Genomic DNA, 19047 nt, shown 5'->3' with positions numbered 1-19047 from the left:
AAAGTAAGAAAGGCAAAAAAAAAATATTTCAAAGCCTTATGTACACGATGTAACATATATATAGATATATATTTCTTCTTTAATGACCTTTGCAATCTTTTATACATATACCTTGTTGGTAGCACTCTTCTACATGAATAGCTACACGGTAAACACCTTCTTTGTAACTCAGGCCATATTTTTTCTGTTTGCATAAGAGATCTTTCAGAAATGATCATTCAAGATACATAAGTTCTTGCATTTCTTGTTTACCGGAAAATACAGTCTATCGTTGGTCGTCATAAACGAATACGTGAGCACGGCTTAATTTCTGCATTACAAACTCTACTGCATTAAGTTCCTTCCCAATTGCCTCATGGTGGGCCTTTTGTGACGGGGTTTGTAGTTTGCTAAAACCTCTAGACTGATATTCTGAGTTAAGAAAGTCCCAACGACTTTGCAACCCTTGTCGAAGCTGTTCGAGTTCCTTTGATGAAAGTTGAGACCACCTTTCTTGTTCCTCACGTTGTGCAGCTTGAAGCCTCTGGACTAACGCGTGGCGCTCTTCAATTTCTGTTTTGATATCTTCCAAATATGCAGGTACTTTACCAAAGTCGGCACGATCTACTGCACGATTCTGTGGAGGAGGAACGCATTTGGTAGGGATAGCAAGAACATTTTCAACTGCATTTGCTACCACATAATTTTTATCAGTTTTCAGTCCCATTATAGGTTTGTCATATCTATTGGGAATATCATCTTTTCGTTTAACAACATCCTTCGCACTTTTTAAAAACTTTGTATTGTTTACTGTCGGTGCCCCTCGACTTGCCGTATTTGGCCCTTCGTTCTTCTTTAGAAAGCTTTCAGGGTTCACAGTGGAAGCGGCTTCTCGGCCAAATATCCCAATCGGTTTCTTCGCTGGGTGAATTGAGGGTTCCGTTACTTCACCGCCCATGTTTGCCACAACGGCACTTGTGCCATGAATGCCAAACGTGGACGCTGTTGGTGGTGCAGCTCGCTTTCCGCTGAACTTAGACTTGTGGCGCGGTTGTGGGGGAGCAACCTCCACCTCCGGCTCAATAAGATTAAATACACTTTCACCAGACATCGTTTTACCTTGTTTGCGTTTCTTTTCCCCCTGCTTCTAGATGCTATAAATGACAAAAAAAGAAATACAAGAATAATAAAAATAACAATAACAACAACAATAATAATAATAATAATAATAATAATAATAATAATAATAATAATAATATCAGCATCAATATCAAAAAGAAAAAAAGTCAGATTGGCATATCCGTATAGGTCTCGGTATATCTCTCTGTTTTCTCTTACTGAAGTAAAGAGATAGTAAGTGTGACGCATCCCAGTTGTATGGAGCCCGTTCAACACCCTATTCCTTTTTTCTTTCGTTCCTTTCCCTTTACGGTTTGGGAAGCGGCGATATCTGTGAAGCACCCTCTGGTGGTGGTGGAGGTGGTGGAGGACGGGCGTACGTTGGAAAGCGGACACGCATAGTCTTGTTGGGCATGTACGCCTTCTTTACCATCCACAGATGTGACTTCATCAAGTAACCCATGAGGAAAGGAAATACAGCAAAGAAACTCAAGATAGATATCTCAAAGGAGTTGGCATCATGGGCAAGAGCTGAATGTAAACCAGGATTTTTCTTATCATAGAATACTGTGCACCGTTCGCCTACACGCAAGACGGGAATCGCTTGAAGATACTCAGACTCTGTGATAGTATCATTGTAAAAACGCTCCATCCAACTTCTATAAGGAGATCCGGTTGTTGCTCTCGTCGAGACGTATGTTTTTCCCTCCACTTCGTATTCATAGCGAACCGCATAACGGGGGACGCTAATATAACGATAATTTAGTTTCTTAAGCTCCAAAAGTTTTCCATGTGCCATTCCCCATTTTGAGTTTGCTTGATACGCAGTTAAGGCGTCATAGTAACAGCGAGTGTTAACATAAACAACGTAAGCCATAAAGAGAGCTGGTATACGAAACTCCAACGCAAGATCCCAAACCCACTGCGGCTGCGGTTTACCTGTCAAGAACCTGTAAATTCTTCCTGACATTTTTGAACCACTCTACTCAATTAAACCCTTTTTGTTTATTTTTTCTTTTAGAGCTTCGGTCATACATCCCAAGAAAACAGAAATAAAAAATAAAAATGAATATCATCAATAGTAATAAGTTATTTTAACGCAAAATTGCATCTTATTCTTCCCCTTGATTCGTTAATAAAATAAATAATATTATATATATATATATAATCTTCCACACCTTTTTTTTTGGTCCAAGTTAGACAGTAGAAAAAAGATGAGACCCTAGTGGAACTAATGGCATACAAAGCATACACCCTAGAGGATGTGAACCGTCACTATCATGTAAGGCCAATAGAGGGCAGTGTTCAGGTCCAGGACATGGAATTGTTTCCGGCTCCGTATTTTCCCATCTACTGTTACATCGATCACACAAATAACGGTTACCAAAAGAGAGATGAGTTGCTGGATTGCAACAGTAGCGACACTTATAGAGCACGAAATTATGTTTATGAAGTGAACAGGTAAAATCATCATTACAATCTGAACATATAAGATCAGTTGGTTTCTTGGGAGGTTCACCTGACATCGACCGAAAACACCACTTCTCACCACCATAAAATGGTTTTTTGCATCGGCAGCAGATGTAATACAATAAATCTTCAACCGTTTTGCTTGGCATCTCCCGAAGCCTATGCTTAGAGTCATGATGTATCGTCTGCCACAAAGTTCCCATGTAAACTGAAAGTGGAGCGGCAATGTGACGAATACGAAAGCCACAACCTCCTGGGCAAACGGCATAGGTAAACACAATATGTTCTCCCTTCTTTTCAAAAGAGTCTGCCCTAGAAGAGAATTCAGCAACACAATCTCTATGAAATCGGTGTCCACAATCCAGCGTTATACCTGCGTCATCCTCAAAATCGCAAAAACAAATAGAACAGCAAGCTTCAGGATGAGAAAGAGGAATAGAAAGTAATTGAACCCCCTCTTTAAAAAAACCACTTGCAACTAAAGAGTTATCTTGTGAGTAAAGACACAATTGACCTCCCTTCTGAGTAGTTAGTATAGAACCTTCCTCTACAGAAATGAAACGCCTCGTTATTGCTAAGGGAAACACATTTTCTCGAACTTCACCATTCTCGTTTACAAATCGAATCAAATGAGAATCAATAAGAGCAATAACAAAACGATTGTAACAACCGAGTAGAACAACTACATCTCCTTCTATTGAAACCCTTGTAATGCCTTGATTAAAGTGAAAAGCGTACAATTCCTGTACATCATTGACAAAAACAAATCCATGATCTGCTGCCACAATATCCAAAACAGTTTGATTAAATTCAAAGACCTCCACATCACCACTGAGAGGATCGAAAGCATTAAGACATTTTTCACCACAACAGTACACCTTTTGACGGTGAACTAACAGCTGTTGGACAGGACCAGGTAATGCATATTCTATACAGCCTAAAGAACTCGTATAACGTCGAAGAATATCAGGAGACTCCCTTTCCACAAAATAAAATTCTCTCTCTCCAAAACAGGTAACAATAGCGTCGCGTCCTATTGGCGATACAACTGAATAACACTTTAAACTTTCAGCTTCATGGGACACTTGGTAAAGACATTCCCCATCAAAGATATATGCTAGAACCATAACTACGTACTTCTCGCTGTTGTTTTTTTTAAACTATTTTGCTTCAGTATATTATCTTTACCGAATGAAATAAAAATAAAAAAAAACAAGCACTCCATTTTGCTCTAACGCTAGAAGGTACCATACCGCCTGGGTATGAAGACAACATCGCACGAAAGAAATAACCAAAGCAGAGAGAGTTGGGGGGAAAGGTACTGAAGGAAACTACAAAAAAAGAAAAAAAAAACATCAGCGCTATCAATACATCTTCATCTACTGACGTCCATTGTGCTTTTCCACACGTTCCCTCATCTCACGAAGTCGTTCTGCTGTCACCGTAAATATTTTGAGGTCCATTTCTCTCTTACTGCGCTCATCCAGAGATTCACGAGCCACTCCATCTTGAAACGTCTGCACACGACGAGAACTCGCGCGGGCGCGACGCCACTCCTCAACAAAAATTCTTTTAACTTGACTTTCATATTCAACATCATTTCCCCACCATGGAAGCATTGTGTCCGTTGTAACGTGTTCCATTACTTCAGGGCGTTTTTTCTGTTGCGATTTAGCACGCATTAATCCCTCTATGTATACGTAAAACAGCAAGAAAATGCACAACACGTAAACAAAAAGCACAGAAGACTCAAGACGAATTTGTTTCGCCTCGTCTGTATTCCGCATTACCTCAGTCGCTGTACGAGATGCTAATCCAGCAACGTCAGTACGATCCTGTACCTTGTTCTTTGCAGTAAGAACTTCAATATCATCAGCACTGACTTCCGCTGAAAGAAGAGTATTTTGACTACTCAATGTACCTTGTTCGAAGTTAGTATTTGATTCACCATTTTCATTTGAATTTTTTTCCTTCTCTCCCTCAGCTGTTTTATCAGCATGTAAATCACTCCTACTATGTTGATTTCCCTTTGAGCTCGGGATACTTTCAAGATAAAGTGGTTTTTCAGTACCATCAGTAAGACTCATCTTTTCTACTTGAGCTGTTCCATCCTCGAGAAGCTCAAGACGAATAGTGCGAAGACCATTCTCCTCCATAATCTCCTCAATATCCTCGAGAAGCAACATGGCCTCATCGTCATTAGCTGCTATTCTATCGGCCAAATGGTCTCCCAGACGTGCTCTGACTTCTTCAATTTGACGAATATGATCTTCCAATGTAGAAATCGGTATAAAACTTTTTATCTGTGCACGCGCTTCCAAGTAATTACGTGCTTCATGGTCATCTACTTGAAAATTCCCCAAGTTAACTACCTTATTCTCCACAGTCTCCACACCATAATCCTTCATGACGTCCTGGTAGGCAAGACTCACACGCAAAAATGCTTCAGCATCGCCACCAGCATCAGGATGTGTCCTTCGGCAGGCAAGAAGATATTTCAACTTTGTCAATGCAAGCGGCAATCCCGGTTTGCACTCCAACAAACGATAACGTAAGGGATATTTCTCATATTCCTTTCTTTTCGTCTCCTCCTCCAAGAGCTGTTTTTCATCCGCTTCTATTTTTCTGTAGTCTTTTGAGACTGTGACTGTGCCAGAGACACGTTGAATGGACGTAGAACACAGAAAGACTGTTCCAATACGAAGCATCGAATTACAGGCAGGTATTATCCAGTGCTATAGTCCAAAATCGCAAAAATAAAAATAAAAAGAAAAAGAAACCGATTTGTGAGATAGAGAAAAAAGTTAAGATTAAAAAAAAAAAATAACCTTTCCGAAAAGAAAAAAAAACAACTGCAGAGCAGAAAAAAAAATTTTGAAAAGTGGAAAACTCTAACTCATCTTTTTCGCAGTCATACAACATTGAAAAAAAAAGATGGTACCTATAACGCATTCTGGTAGAAAACATTTCTAAATAAAGCAAACTGGGAGCATAATAATACAGTCATCTTTCAATTTCATTCTGTCTTCTTTTTTTCTTGTAGATCTACTGATTCTGATTAACAACAGAGTAATACTGCTGATCCTGATTATGTCCGTAATACTGCCAACTGTTGTTAGGATCATAATACACACTTTGACTCTGCCGAGACGACGTCCTAGGACCCTGGCTGTTGTATCCTGTAAGAGCCACTCCATCTTGATTATCATACTGGTTTATAGGGTAAAGACCTGAAAAAGCTGCTTGAGGCATCTGCGCCCCTACACGACCCTGATAGCGGACGCCACCACGAATATCCCATTCCATAGAACGGGCACTTTTTTTACCAGAGATCCTTCCTAAGGCATACAATCGATTACCACCAATTAATAATAAAGGAAGCAGTACAATCAAAAAAATCAAATACCAAAAATGTTTAAGACAAGAAGCCACATCACCTTCGTAAGTAATTCTTGGTGAGCCCTGCAGAGTGTACACCTCTACTCCAGCAATTGTGACGGAAACAATTCGTTCCGTAAGAAGAAGGGAGGCATATTGAAGATGATCAAGAAGTTCCAAGAGAATTTGACTTCTGTCAGAAGTTGTCACTGTTACTTCTGCAGTATATGATGAAACACCCAAATCGAATCTATCTAAAGTTATAAGGGAGCAATCTTGTAGAGAAAAAATGCGACAGAGTTGCTCAACCAAATTGTTTAAGGGGGTTTCCAACATCACAATTGAAAGTGTGAGGTTATTGAAACCAAAATCAGAAGATGCCTTACTAATACTCTGGTTATCATATTTGCAATCATCTGTGAATTCAACTTTACTTGGCTGTTTTCCAAACTCATTTAAACATAATTGATTTAAGCTGCTAACTAACTTTAAGTCAGGTTTATCTACCCATTCATCAAACATCATATTAAGAGCTTCAACAGAGGTCGTAACTTCATCTGGACTTCCCCAAAAGGAGAAGCTGGCAATAATGATTACATGTGGGGGGATAGCAACCGAGGTGGTCTTTACTTCATGTGGACTAACGGCATTGTCAACGTATTCCCTGACCAAATCATTGAAACCAGAACTCAAATTCACATATCCAACATCTCGAAGAGTAACTTTTCTCGTGAAGAATAACGTAATAAAATCAACACACTCTGCCCGAGTAATAAATAGCAAAAAAAATAAGAACCAAAGTTCTATCGTTGTCATTATATACTTCTAGAGGCTTCTAGAAAAAAAATTTTTAAGAAAAAAAAAAAAGAAAAACGTCAGTCAAAAAAGATGATGATGATGATGCACAACGGCAAAACAAGAGAAACGTAAGAAGTACGAAAAGCACACTCACATACACAGAAAAAAAAAGACACTCGTTCAAGCGTAGCAATCAATATATATATACCTGCACATTCCAATTCAGTGAATTTACTACTCTTACTTAGGATGTACTTCCTTCCATATGTCAAAGTTTACGGGTCAACTCTTCCATGAGTTCCTTGATGGTCACCATATCGCCTGTAAGAAAAGGAAGAAGAACACATCTTCTTAATACTCCTTCAAGACGACGAACGACTTCAATATTGAGTTCAATATCGTTTGGCTTTATATTCGCGCATTTTATCGCTTGTCCTATTCCGATAAAGATTTTTTTTTTCAGTCTCTCCAAGAGATCAGATGAAGGAAATACAAAAAAACCGGAAAGACTCATACGTTCCAAGTACTCTAGGGCATTCAGACATTCAACAGGGCTCATATTTTTTGCATTGACATAAAGCTGAACAAAAAGAGATTCACAAAAATCGTCCATATTGTCTTCATTGACTTCGACAGCAGAGAAACGAATTGCTAAATTTGAAAGAAGAAACAAACAATCTTCCTTTACAAGTTCACCAATACGGTAATCCTTCTGCAAAATCTGACATAGTTTTTGAAAGAGAGATAAATTCAAACTTACACATCCCAAAACCTGTATTATAACAGACGTTGGTACTTCAATAAATTCATTCAAATCAGATGCAGCAAGACGTTTCATTATGTCTGAGCAAATGATGAAAGGCCTATCGTACACCGAAGTGTCTAACAAAGGGAATATCAAGAGACACTTAGTTAGTGAAAGTTGTGGCAGCATTTCGTGAATACGCCTCAGACAGGCTTTAAATAAGCGTGTACTTTCTAATTTGTATTTAATAGCTAAAAAATTGCAATTACTAAGAATGTCAAGAACCCACCAAATAGCCTTAAATTGGATCATGTCACTGCACATTACATGGTACCGAAGACGGGTGAGAAGGGCAGAAATATTCTCCTTTTCTCGCCAGGGGGCATCGGTTTGAAATGAAGTGGTAATAACCATTTCCAAAAACATCAATGAGGATATTGCATCTAAATTATGCACTAAACTACTCAATATGACGACAGGTTTCATTTCTATGATATTTTTTCTTTGCTGATGTCTTACAAACTGCTTGTACAATGTGAATACCTCATTCCCAGAACCTGTCTTGGGTAAAGAGAGTTTTTCTATCTCAGGTAACGTCGATACAGAATCTACAACCCCTGTCAAGTTTAGAAATGACGACAACCTACCTAAGAGAGCCTGCTCATTCTTTGTCATACTGGGAGACATTGCATTCAAAGCACCTGAAGCTGCTTTATCAAGTTTTTCCACTAACGTGCCTGATCTCACCAAAAGAGCCAAAACACTAAGAGATTGTGAAGGGCTAGAGCACTCCCAATACTGATTATTGATAAGACGTCGATGATGGTAGGCTACAAGGTTCCTATCAGCAGTCACTTGATACGCAGGTCCACAACGCACAAGTAAAGAAGAAACCAACATTTCTATCTGTCTTCAAGAGTGAAATATAAACAAAAAGAGAAAAAAAACACAAAGAAGAATTATTACGATAATATACCAAAAAATCTCATTTTTTATTTATCTCCAATACCAACAATATATATATATATATATATATTCGTAAAGTACTTTCTATCAAAAAAAAAAAAAAGAAAATTAATTCTAAAGGAAAAAGAAAAAACATGGACAGGTTTTCAGGTAGACTACTTCTTTGGATGACTCTTCGGCACAGGAATGCGCTCCTGAGGCTGGGTCATAAACAGCTGTACGTGGCATGGACTGCACATGTACGGTGTAATACGACCATGAGCACGGAACGTGCGGCGACGCATGCGGGCGGCCTGATCCACCTGCACGTGCTTAATCACCATCTTGTTGGGGTCGAGACCCTTCTCAATAGCGTTCGCCTCTGCGTTCTTCAGCAGCGAGAGCATCGCCACAACCGACTTGCGTGGCCAGCGGCCCTTTGTCTGTCCCCACTCCTTCGCCTGCGCGGTGCGTCCGGTCTTACCATTGTAGCGCTTGAAGGGAATGCAGCGGGTCTTTGCAAGAACCTGACGGTAGAGCTGTTGTGCTTTGCGAAGAGGCATGCCATTAATCACATTAGCAGTCTCAAATGTGTTCTTGTAGTGGCAACGAAGATCACTGACCTTCGCCTTTGCGCTCTTTGACGACACCTGGGGCTTGCGGGAATAGTGAACCATGGCTAAAAACCCTGCCGTTTGTGTTGTTTAAAAGAAAAAAAAAAGGGGGAGAAATACAAAATATACCGAATCCACCTTCCACTTTGCTCGAACCCTTAGACAATAAGAAAAAAAAAATATCATGTTGCAATTTCTAAAATAAAAGAATAACAATCTTTTTTTTTCTGTCTTCAAAACAAAAAAGGTACGACTTGTTTCACCTATGATGCCTCGAATCATCTTGACGACGGGAAAAAAAAGCAGCGGCTTTCTCCGCACGTTTCTTAATATTTTTTTCCCGTTCTGCACACAACGAAGAGGCCATCGTAGATAGCGAGACAACTGACGTTCCATTCTCCTTGCGTACAATGAAAAAATTACTCTGTGATACCGCGAAATGCGCCAAACCACCATATGGAACCAAGGCTTCTTGAATATCCTCAGGTATAGAAGATGCCCATTTGTTTACAGGGAGCCAAGATTTACCACTTGGATAAAGCTCAAGAAGCCTTGCCACCAATTGAGGTTCGCTTAGCGTATTTCGGGGACCACCTTGGGAAAAGGGTTGTGAGTGACCGCCTCTTGTAGTACGGCCCTCACGAGGTCTGCCAAACCGTTGATGATGCTGCTGTTGTTGTTCACGAGGAGGGTACCGTCCATTACCTCCGCTAGATTGTAACCTTGCCAAACCAATAACGGTAGTGAAGCTATGAAATCGAAGGGATCGCATGATAGGTTCCTTTCCTCTTCTAGGGAATAAGTAATGGAAGAATAGTGATAAGATAAGGCAAATAAATTTTTAAAAAATTCAAAGAAAAAAAGAGAGAAGAATAAAATCACCATACATTTACAGATCTAAATAATAAAGTAGAATAATACAAAAAGAATACTTTTCCTACTTTGGTTAAACCTGGTAAACAAATAAACAAAAACAAAATATATATATGTATTCTACGAATTTCCAATTAATTCCAGCATGGGAGTTCCATGACAGAAGACGTAAAGGCAAAACATTAAATATCAAATTCTCTATTCTGCCAGAACAGTCACCCAGCAGGAGTTACAAAGTGGCAAATTCTGGAGCCCTTTCCTCTCCAGATCCCTCCGCGTGAAAAAGATTGGGGGTGGGTGGGACGGAAAAAGAAAAAAGAAACATATCTTAAATCCTTTTCTAGTTGTTCAGCCAGACGCTTTTTCACATATTAACAAACCCAAGTAAAGAAGAAGATTACACAAGCCCACAAAGCCTACCCTGTCATAGACCAAAAATCGGATACATATTCTTTTCACAAGCTCCTAAAAAAAAATAGTCTACCAGTTCATTCCCTTAGAAACCCTTTAACATCAAAGAAGTGACACAATACGAGTTCCATGAATCTCCGTAACGCCCAGACGGTTGACAATCGCCTCAGCATTTAAGCTCGTAACACCACCACCTGGCATAATAGAAATTCTTTTTCCTGCATATGCAACCAACTCTGCCAATCTATCCAAATTATCTTCAATCTTAGAGCCCGAGGGACCGCCATGAGTCAGAATACGATTAAACTTATACTTACACAAGTCGTCAATAACCTGAAACTGCTTGTCAATAGGAACCTCATCGAATGCCATGTGAAATGTCAGCGACATCCCTTCTGCTGGAGACAATAACAAAGATATTCTCTCATCCACGTTTCCTAAAGCATCCAAAGCTCCCAAAACAACACCATCGGTCCCTAAACTTTTAGCGAGTCCTACACTTTCTTTCATTTTCTCAAACTCTGCGTCGTTGTAACAGAAGTTACCCTCTCTGCAACGTATAATTACCATTACTGGAATTCCTCTAGAATGACAATACTCAACAGTTTTTCCTATAGTCTCAGCAGATGGTGTAACGCCGCCAACCTCCAAGCGGGAACAGAGTTCTATCCGCTGCGCCCCAGCAACTATAACCTCCGGTACCCGATTGTAACCCTCAGCACAAAACTCCTTTAGTACCATCAATCCACCTATCTTATTTGATATATATATTCTTTTTTCTTAAATAGGAAGGGATAGAGAGAGAAAGAGATAAGTAAATCAATAACATAAATTAATAAATAATGAAATAAAGATAACACGGTGAAGGTGAGTTAAAAAAAAAAAGAAGGAAATAGTACAAGAAAAAGTAAAGAAAACCATTCCTTCAATCTCTACTATCATCAGAAGTAATACTATTTATGGATCATATTTTTAAAATACTGAAAAAACAAAATGAAGTAAAACTTTTACATATCCTTTGAATACCAGCCCTTTTGTCCTTCAGTATAAAGCTGTTTAAAAGCATCTTCATTCTTTTTTTCAGGGGTTGTTTGATTTGCTGATGAATTAGTTCCTCCCCACTCAAAATTGGGTGTCACAGCTACTTGGGGTAGCGGATGGGGTTGCACAACTGGAATAGTTTCATAGGAAAGTGGAGCTCCTGTTGACCACCCATCATCAATTGTTCCGTATGCTGTAGCTTGGTTATTCGCAAGACCTGACGTCGTTTGGTTGTTATCGTAATTCGTATTCATGAATAAATCTTGTGGGTCACTAGGTAAAGCAGTTGTTGGCGCAGAAGGAACAGTCTTACTCGGAACTGGAGGAGGAGGACTTACAAAAAGATCATCCATTGAGAATGTAGGACATTTTTTTTCAACAGCTGTAAGAGGTAATGAAGTCTGCTCTACAGTAGCAGCAACTTCAGGAAATTGAGAGGGCAATGGGGAAGGAGGGCGTTTAACCTCTTCTTTTAATCGAACCTCTTCTTCACCTCTTGTTATTCCCAAACTTTCCAAGGTTTCAGTTACATCTTCGCGGGGAATATTACTCATTCGTACATCATCTTCCAGGTGTTCCAGCAAAGAAACTGGAAGAGGTTTTAACCGTGGCGGGGGTTGAGCAAAGACCTTGGAAGAATCAAGTATTGAATTGAAAAAGGATCTTAAGTTCTCAGCAATCACATTATATTCTTTGTAAAGTCTCAGCCAAACTTTTTTTTTCTCAAGTGGAAAGTCACTGAAGCCATCAAGAATAAATATTATTCTGTCTGACAAAAGCTGATACAATACCTTGCCGTCATTCACGAGCCTCTGGTATGCTTCCAGTGTACAAAAATTATCCACTATAGCTTCTCTGTACTCAATCTCAACAAGAGAAGCCAGTTGTCCCAATAATATTTGAAAAGGGGGTGCAAGAGAATTAACATCTAGAGAGCGCAGATATGAGCTAAATTCTACACTTTCTATACGGTTCATATTACCGATTGATTGCTGCGAAGATGCACGTTCTTCAAGATAACGAAAATATTGACGGATAAATGCGCTTTGTATAGATCCTTCAACACTTTCAGATAGGTCTTTTGCATTTCGTGCGCAAAATATACTACGGTTTCGCTGTATAGAATCAATCACCTCACTGGAACCATCCGTCATTAGACGATGCAGTGTAACTAGCGATTTTAGCACTACAATCCAATTATGTGTATGCAGCCGTTTTTCCAGCTCTGATACTATATGGTCACAAATACTCTTCCCGTTACGGGAATCATTTTTATAGTGTCCATATGTTGCAGCTAATAGTTTTTGCATATGCTTTTCTTTGGGGGCTTTCAGCATGTGGCTTGTCGTTTTCATTATAGCCCGATTCAGCTCGTCACCTGTAACTCGACTTAATCCAATAATTGCTTTTTCCTTGAGGTAACCTCCGCCCCTCTTTAGCTCATTGGTGTCCCTTTCATTCATTGCATAGAACGAATCAGAGGAAGGTCTTTAAAAAATCAAAAAAAAAAAAAAAACGGGGTACACAAAATTTAACCTACGTTGCTCCAATAGAAAGAAGAAAAGGGAAAATAAGGCAAATCATTTCCTTTTCCTACACCATTCTCCTCATTGGGAGATGCATTAAGGCCAAGTTTTGCAATCTGTCAAAGATGAGCTCATTATTATAAATCACTTCAGGAAATTGATGAAGAGCAAAGTGCGGAAAGCCACTTTAGCCCTCTCTAAGCGTAGTGTGATGAGGAAGGCTATGGGTGGCCTCTCGAACATCTACGTTTTTCGCAGAACCTAATAATAATAATAATAATAATAATAATAATAATAATAATAATCATAATCATCATAATCATCATCATGATGACAGTAAATACCATATATATATATATATATTAACTAAGAACACACAATGATAGATCATCCGTTCTGCGAGAACTCTCAAAAAAAAAAATGTGCCCACAATAATGCAATTGCGAAGAAAAAGAAGCCGTGTGCACCAATAAATCGGCAATTTAAAGTGACATAAAACACTACTATCGTCGTTGATTCTCTTAGATGGTATGCCGCATTTCAGAAGTCAAAAGAAAATTAGCGATAAAATATGATTCCGGTAGTCTACCTCATGTGAATACAGAAATGATCAATGCAGCAGTCACGCGGGACATCAATCAGTGAGAGCAAAAATAGCAAAAAAAAAAAACATCATTACCCCTAGTCGTGGGAAAAGTTTTCCCTGAAAGAAACATCCCACACGAAGAGGATCATACGATGTTATTGTTGAATTTGTTCACGTAATACTTCAGGTTTTGACGTTCCATTATTTTTACATGTATATGAAGTTGAGAGAGAGAGAGAGGGAGAGAGAAAGATATAAAAAAGAGAGAGAAGCTATTTTATATTTGTCTTTCTTTTAGCGTTGCTCTCACAAACACTCAAGACCCAAGTACGTTAACTTAAACGCCATAAATCCACTTCGATTTTGTATTATTTCTTTTTTGCTCTCATTCTTCCTACGACTGAAACAAGCGAAAAAAAAAGCGAAGGTGGAGAAATAAATAGAAGTTCAAGGAGGAAAAAAAAAAACGCATAGAGAGTGTTTCAGAGAGAAAAAGAAAGAAAGACAGAAAAACACACAAGTGTATGTGCAGATTAAAGATATACAGACACAAGTAATCACAAAGGTTTAGACAAAAAGAGAGTCTCTGAATCGGTAGGAGCACGCTGAATCATCTTTTTAAACTTATGAAACGTTCGTGAAGACGTGGGGAATGACCTCTGTTCACGTGATTCAGCAAAGTGAAGCTCAGCCTGAAGCAACTCAATGGTCCTCTTCGCACTGAGTAATTCTACTTTCAGCGAGTTAAGTAGATCCTCCGACCTCTGCAGCTGCTTCCGAATGGTAGCATTTTCCTCTATTAGGTTATTTCGCCGTCGTTTACTCTCAATAAGGACTTTTTTCATATTATCCACTTTTGTAGTTTCTACCTCAAGGGCATTCCTCAACTTTAAATTGGTTTCGGTAACATCCCTTTGTTCCTTTTCGTGCTCTAGCTGGACCGCCGTCAGAGTTCTTGCAGAAACCCCCTCAGAGGACCGAATAGTATCCCGCAATTTACATTCTAATTCCAATATTTTGGCTGCACTAGCAATGGAGGCATTTAGTGCATCTTCTTTAGCCTTTAAAAGTTCACTATTAAGTATTTCTTTCTGACCTTCTAAAACAGAAACTACAGACTTTAATTTTGCTATCTCATTATCTTTTCTACGTAATTCCTCTTCACGAGAACGTAACTGAAGCTGAAAATCTTGCTTTAAAGAGTCAACGATAACAAATTGATCACATTCGACTAAACCTTTTTTTGAGCTTTCTGATTCCCCTGGTTGCTGTAGAGTAAGAGTTTTTTCATGTAACTCACCAGAGACCCGTACAACCTCTTCCATTGTTTCTAAAAGCTGTTTCGATAAAAATCTAACCTTCTCAAGAGAATGCCTTGAAGAGTCCCAGGTGTTCCTAATTGCATGCACAGAAAAAGCCAAGGACCCCTCACATGAGTCAGAAACCTCAGGATACATAACTATTTCGTTCTTCCTTTGGTCTCGCTCAAACTTTTTCATTAGTGCTAATCTTTGTCTCTCCAAACTTGGAGGTCTATAAGGAACCCCAGGATTTGTCACAAGTGCAAGTGAATCAATACTGTTGTTCAAGGAAACATCTAATTGATCCTCAACTTCCCTCAACGAAACATCAACATCGGTCAACCATTGTCGATACAAAGGAAATAAAGAAAGAACTTCTCGCATACGTCTAACTTGTGATCCGTCACCAATTCCACTCTCAGACAACTGCTGAGTTTTCTCACGAAGTGACGATAGTTCATGCTGATACCGATCCACCTGCTCCTGTAGATTTAAGACCTCAGCTGATGCTGCAGTGTACTTTCCTTGTATAGCTTCCAACTCGGAAACCAAAGTATTCTCTGATTTTATCACTCGATTAAGCTTTTCAATATCACGTTCGTACTCTCTATTCTGATATTCTAATCTGTGAATTATCTCGTCTTTCCGTTGAAGTTCTTCAACTAATTTAGTCAGTCTTCCATCTACTTGTCCTTTTACACTATGAAGAAGATCCGAAAGACGCTTACGCTCCGCAAGTGACTCCGCAAGTTCCTCCTCAATAGATGTCAAGTTCGATTTAAGTCGGAGGTTCTCTGATTCCAGTGAACGTTTTTGATCTAGAAATACACGTCTTGATTCTTCAAACTCCTCCCCCAATCGCGCAACCTCTAATATTCGCTCCTCTGCGAGAGAGCGAAGACGCTCATTCTCATCTTTTACGATTGCCAAAATTTCTTTCGTCACAGACAAATCCTGACGAACATGGGCTATTTCACGATGAGGAGTAAATTCAATTTTTCCACCAACAACAGTGGAAGACATTCTACATTACAAATCTTGCTTCAAAAAAAAAAAAAGAAAAAAAAACAGCAAAAAAATAAAAGATAATAAAAAACAAAATCAAGAAAAAGAGAAGGAAAGGAAAAGAGAGAAAAACAAAAAGAAAGGGAGAAAAAGAGAGGCGGAGTAATAGTAATAGTAAGAGAAAAGAGAGGTAAGGAAGCAAGAGGTGTAGAATATTCAAAAATCCTATTGCTCTTGGTTTCTTTTCCTTATTTCTTCCGTCGCTTAACTTACAGAAGAAACCATATAATAACAATCCGACTTCGACGAATGTCTAAATATGTATCTTCTGAACCCCAGTGGAAGGGAGATACAAAGTTCTATCAGTACCATAGCCTTCAATTGAGTACACGGAAATATCCCCACCAATTGCCTGTGCGGCACAATACGCATACGGCATTCTTATAGGACTATGAATCCAAGTACTAGCTGTTTTTGGTTCTTTTTCCTTTGTCTTATAAAAAGACCAGTACCTTAAAACATGTTCTGCTTTCCCAAGTGGCATACCACCCGCCGTATCAGAGACACGGACACAAAACCGTTCATTACCTTCTTGTTGAGCGAGAGTAATTACAACAGGCGTACATGCCACCCCAAAAGTTTCTTGCCGAAGAAGGTTTGCCTGAATTGCATCATCAATCATAGCCGACAATATATCATACAAAATATAAGGGATACCAACAAATGTAAGAGTTTCATCACCTGCAATACGAAGCTCAATATCTGATTCATCATATAAATCCCTTTCTGAACGAATCGCACATTTAAGTAATTTGGTCAATGAACACTCTCGACATATTTGGCCTGCAAAGTTATCAGGATCATGATCAAAAAACAAAGGTACAGTAAGCTTTTCAGAATCCTTTGGTTCCACGTTTAAAATACGTGTTGATAAATACATATAATTACCCACAAGAAACCGCAATCGAACACGACCCATACAAAAATCATAGAAAAATAGTTGTAATTCCTCAAAAGTATCGGCAAGTGATTTATCAGAGAAACTTCGCTCAGTCCACCTTTCACGGTCACCAAGCTCATACATTGCGTCAGTCAAAAGTGCACTCACATTATAGTGCCTTAAAAATACACGACGTATCAGAGAATCGAAATTTAATGCACTTTCTCTGTCAACAGGAGGTTTTGTACTTTTAACATCATGAAAACTCCACTCATACCAGCGACGTAATTCTTGGATAGAGGGCATTTGAGATAACCCAACAGGAGCATGTGTAAGGGCACGAGCTCTCTGAGCTACACGGACAAGATATTCTCGGTGTACTAGCTTTGCATGAGCACAAAGATCTTCAAAAGTCCGTATATAAACCATATTCCCCAACGGTAAACTTTGCACTATCTGAAGCGCATAAAACTGATTCAGTTCTACAAACTCCCCCGCCGTCAGTGGATTCTCCAATACAACATCAATTTGTGGTTCAGCCCTCCGACGTTCCTTCGCTAGAACTTCAGCAGCTGCAGCAACATCTGGTGATGATGTTTCCACAGCTTGTCGAAACGCCTTGAGCTCGATAATTTCCTTCTCAAAAGAGTCCAGACGATGAATAAGGTCTCGAAGACTTGGAGTCAAGAAGCGTAAACTACTACGAATCATTATAATGAACGCAGATACGTCGATGAAAACGATATCAGCCTAGGAAAACAAGAGACGAGCCAAAAAAAAAAAAGTGGAGAAAACACAGACACTTAGTACATACGGAAAACCAACAGCAACAAAGACAACAAATGAAAGAAATCTCCAATCATTTAAACCCAAGAAAAAAAAATAGAAACAAGTTTGAAGTAAGAGCCACCCAAGAGATGTAACAAGGATAGAATTTAATATTTGGAAAAAAAAAACAAATAACAGAGTGTGGTTGAAAGCAAAGAAAAAAAGAAAACCTCCATTTGTATATATGATAAGAGGTACCAAAAAAAAAAAAAAAAAGAAATGCGTGAAAACTATCAGGTAAAGAACGCAGAAAAAAAACCTGATTAAGAAAGTCCTCACTTTATTCACTCCCTTTGCCATACCCATTCTCAGTTGGGAACACCCAAAGGGATTCTCCAGCAACAGTTACCACAGAAAGGGTGGGAAATCAACCGTTTCTTAAATGAATATGCGTTTGGATTGGGCCCAACCAACGCAACCGTTCCGCGGGGAAACGGCAATATAGGAAGATACCGTTTCGTTCGGTATATTACGGGGATTCTGGCAAAAATAATATTTCTTTAGGATATCGCTAAAAACCAAGAAGGCAATTTATAAAAACCCAACGCCCCAATTCCCCAAGACGTTTTCGGGCCCACGAGGTCCCCGCCGCACCGGCCCCAAGACCCCCAAAAAACAACGGTTACGGCGGAACGGGGGTAAAATACAAAAAAAAAACCCAACTACCGAACCGCACCATCCCGCCCGGGCCGCGGAATGCTAAATAGATTCGGGCGGAGGGGCCCTTGCCACGACCCCCAAAAAACAGCAAAAAACATGGGAAAACAGCGTGGTCCACAATAAAAAAAAAAATACATGACGGAAAAGAGGCGCGACGACGGGCTCTGGAAAGGAAAGTGCTGGTGCAGATTTTGCGTAAACCGTTCGCCTCACAGGCAACGGGTATAAAATAAAAATGAAACAACGCTTAAAAATAACAAAAATGAAACAGTAAAAATCCAATAATAACAAAACACATATTACAAAAGCTTGAGGGCACCCTAAAACAAAGGGATTTTTCTCTCGAACACCGCTCTCCATAGACAGTAACCTTGGTGCTCTACGGTGAGAAGCTGATAGCCGTACCGTTGGGTTAAACCCCACAAATACACGAAGAATAAAAAAAAAAAGCAAACCTTACCATGGCAGAATCTATGTGATGGGGCAACAGTCTGGTGTGATTTACTTCTCAAGAGGCAGAGAAGGAGTATGGGTGAACCAATAAAGCATACCATCATGTTCTACAGCAAAACCAAACCAGTCTTGCAGTGCACATCTGATCTTTTCACCCTTGGAATGTGTTCCTCCATTTCTGTGTCTGAAGGATTGTCTCGGGAGCGGCAACGTTACTTTGAGAGAGTTTCTTCGGCACAAAAGGATGATATGATGAATGACTGCCCCATCATTAAGCCATTTAAGGAGACCACGTGCGAGAGTGGTAATGTGAAACTGATGCCTGGAAGCATTGTGGGCAAAATGTCACGGTGTCTGAATGTGAAAGAACCGAAA

The 19047-nt window shown here is 39.4% G+C and overlaps 12 protein-coding genes across 12 annotated transcripts; all 12 read right to left on the bottom strand.

Annotated features, from left to right (window-relative positions):
- Positions 1–265: 265 nt before the first annotated feature.
- LSM04_000269 (Enkurin domain) lies at positions 266–1090 on the bottom strand (the record flags this gene model as incomplete). Its single annotated transcript, XM_067337836.1, has 1 exon — positions 266–1090. One exon carries the CDS (start codon positions 1088–1090, stop codon positions 266–268), a length of 825 nt encoding a protein of 274 aa, XP_067190604.1.
- A 315-nt stretch (positions 1091–1405) lies between these two features.
- On the bottom strand, positions 1406–2068 carry LSM04_005473 (Protein of unknown function DUF3592; the record flags this gene model as incomplete). The annotated part of the gene is made up of 1 exon (XM_067337835.1): positions 1406–2068. One exon carries the CDS (start codon positions 2066–2068, stop codon positions 1406–1408), a length of 663 nt encoding a protein of 220 aa, XP_067190792.1.
- Positions 2069–2294: 226 nt separating this feature from the next.
- Positions 2295–3695, bottom strand: LSM04_009706 (uncharacterized protein; the record flags this gene model as incomplete). Its single annotated transcript, XM_067337834.1, has 1 exon — positions 2295–3695. One exon carries the CDS (start codon positions 3693–3695, stop codon positions 2295–2297), a length of 1401 nt encoding a protein of 466 aa, XP_067190920.1.
- Positions 3696–3947: 252 nt separating this feature from the next.
- LSM04_004967 (uncharacterized protein) lies at positions 3948–5276 on the bottom strand (the record flags this gene model as incomplete). The annotated part of the gene is made up of 1 exon (XM_067337833.1): positions 3948–5276. The coding sequence occupies one exon, from the start codon at positions 5274–5276 to the stop codon at positions 3948–3950; it is 1329 nt and encodes a 442-aa protein (XP_067190770.1).
- A 337-nt stretch (positions 5277–5613) lies between these two features.
- LSM04_003420 (uncharacterized protein) lies at positions 5614–6762 on the bottom strand (the record flags this gene model as incomplete). Its single annotated transcript, XM_067337832.1, has 1 exon — positions 5614–6762. One exon carries the CDS (start codon positions 6760–6762, stop codon positions 5614–5616), a length of 1149 nt encoding a protein of 382 aa, XP_067190718.1.
- A 250-nt stretch (positions 6763–7012) lies between these two features.
- LSM04_002918 (uncharacterized protein) lies at positions 7013–8389 on the bottom strand (the record flags this gene model as incomplete). Its single annotated transcript, XM_067337831.1, has 1 exon — positions 7013–8389. One exon carries the CDS (start codon positions 8387–8389, stop codon positions 7013–7015), a length of 1377 nt encoding a protein of 458 aa, XP_067190701.1.
- Positions 8390–8610: 221 nt separating this feature from the next.
- LSM04_001808 (Ribosomal protein L22/L17) lies at positions 8611–9111 on the bottom strand (the record flags this gene model as incomplete). Its single annotated transcript, XM_067337830.1, has 1 exon — positions 8611–9111. The coding sequence occupies one exon, from the start codon at positions 9109–9111 to the stop codon at positions 8611–8613; it is 501 nt and encodes a 166-aa protein (XP_067190653.1).
- A 196-nt stretch (positions 9112–9307) lies between these two features.
- LSM04_007202 (uncharacterized protein) lies at positions 9308–9820 on the bottom strand (the record flags this gene model as incomplete). The annotated part of the gene is made up of 1 exon (XM_067337829.1): positions 9308–9820. One exon carries the CDS (start codon positions 9818–9820, stop codon positions 9308–9310), a length of 513 nt encoding a protein of 170 aa, XP_067190838.1.
- Positions 9821–10434: 614 nt separating this feature from the next.
- Positions 10435–11073, bottom strand: LSM04_008847 (Copper homeostasis CutC domain; the record flags this gene model as incomplete). Its single annotated transcript, XM_067337828.1, has 1 exon — positions 10435–11073. One exon carries the CDS (start codon positions 11071–11073, stop codon positions 10435–10437), a length of 639 nt encoding a protein of 212 aa, XP_067190893.1.
- Positions 11074–11339: 266 nt separating this feature from the next.
- On the bottom strand, positions 11340–12836 carry LSM04_005006 (AP180 N-terminal homology (ANTH) domain protein; the record flags this gene model as incomplete). The annotated part of the gene is made up of 1 exon (XM_067337826.1): positions 11340–12836. The coding sequence occupies one exon, from the start codon at positions 12834–12836 to the stop codon at positions 11340–11342; it is 1497 nt and encodes a 498-aa protein (XP_067190771.1).
- Positions 12837–14042: 1206 nt separating this feature from the next.
- On the bottom strand, positions 14043–15809 carry LSM04_008752 (uncharacterized protein; the record flags this gene model as incomplete). The annotated part of the gene is made up of 1 exon (XM_067337825.1): positions 14043–15809. One exon carries the CDS (start codon positions 15807–15809, stop codon positions 14043–14045), a length of 1767 nt encoding a protein of 588 aa, XP_067190889.1.
- A 295-nt stretch (positions 15810–16104) lies between these two features.
- On the bottom strand, positions 16105–17442 carry LSM04_001651 (Branched-chain alpha-ketoacid dehydrogenase kinase/Pyruvate dehydrogenase kinase; the record flags this gene model as incomplete). Its single annotated transcript, XM_067337824.1, has 1 exon — positions 16105–17442. One exon carries the CDS (start codon positions 17440–17442, stop codon positions 16105–16107), a length of 1338 nt encoding a protein of 445 aa, XP_067190647.1.
- Between the last annotated feature and the right edge of the window lie 1605 nt (positions 17443–19047).

The sequence above is a fragment of the Trypanosoma melophagium genome, assembly GCF_022059095.1.
Source record: "Trypanosoma melophagium isolate St. Kilda chromosome Unknown ctg26segment0, whole genome shotgun sequence".
Classification (NCBI taxonomy): domain Eukaryota; phylum Euglenozoa; class Kinetoplastea; order Trypanosomatida; family Trypanosomatidae; genus Trypanosoma; species Trypanosoma melophagium.
Note: the sequence above shows the minus strand (reverse complement) of the source record. Positions and strands in the feature narration are given on the sequence as shown.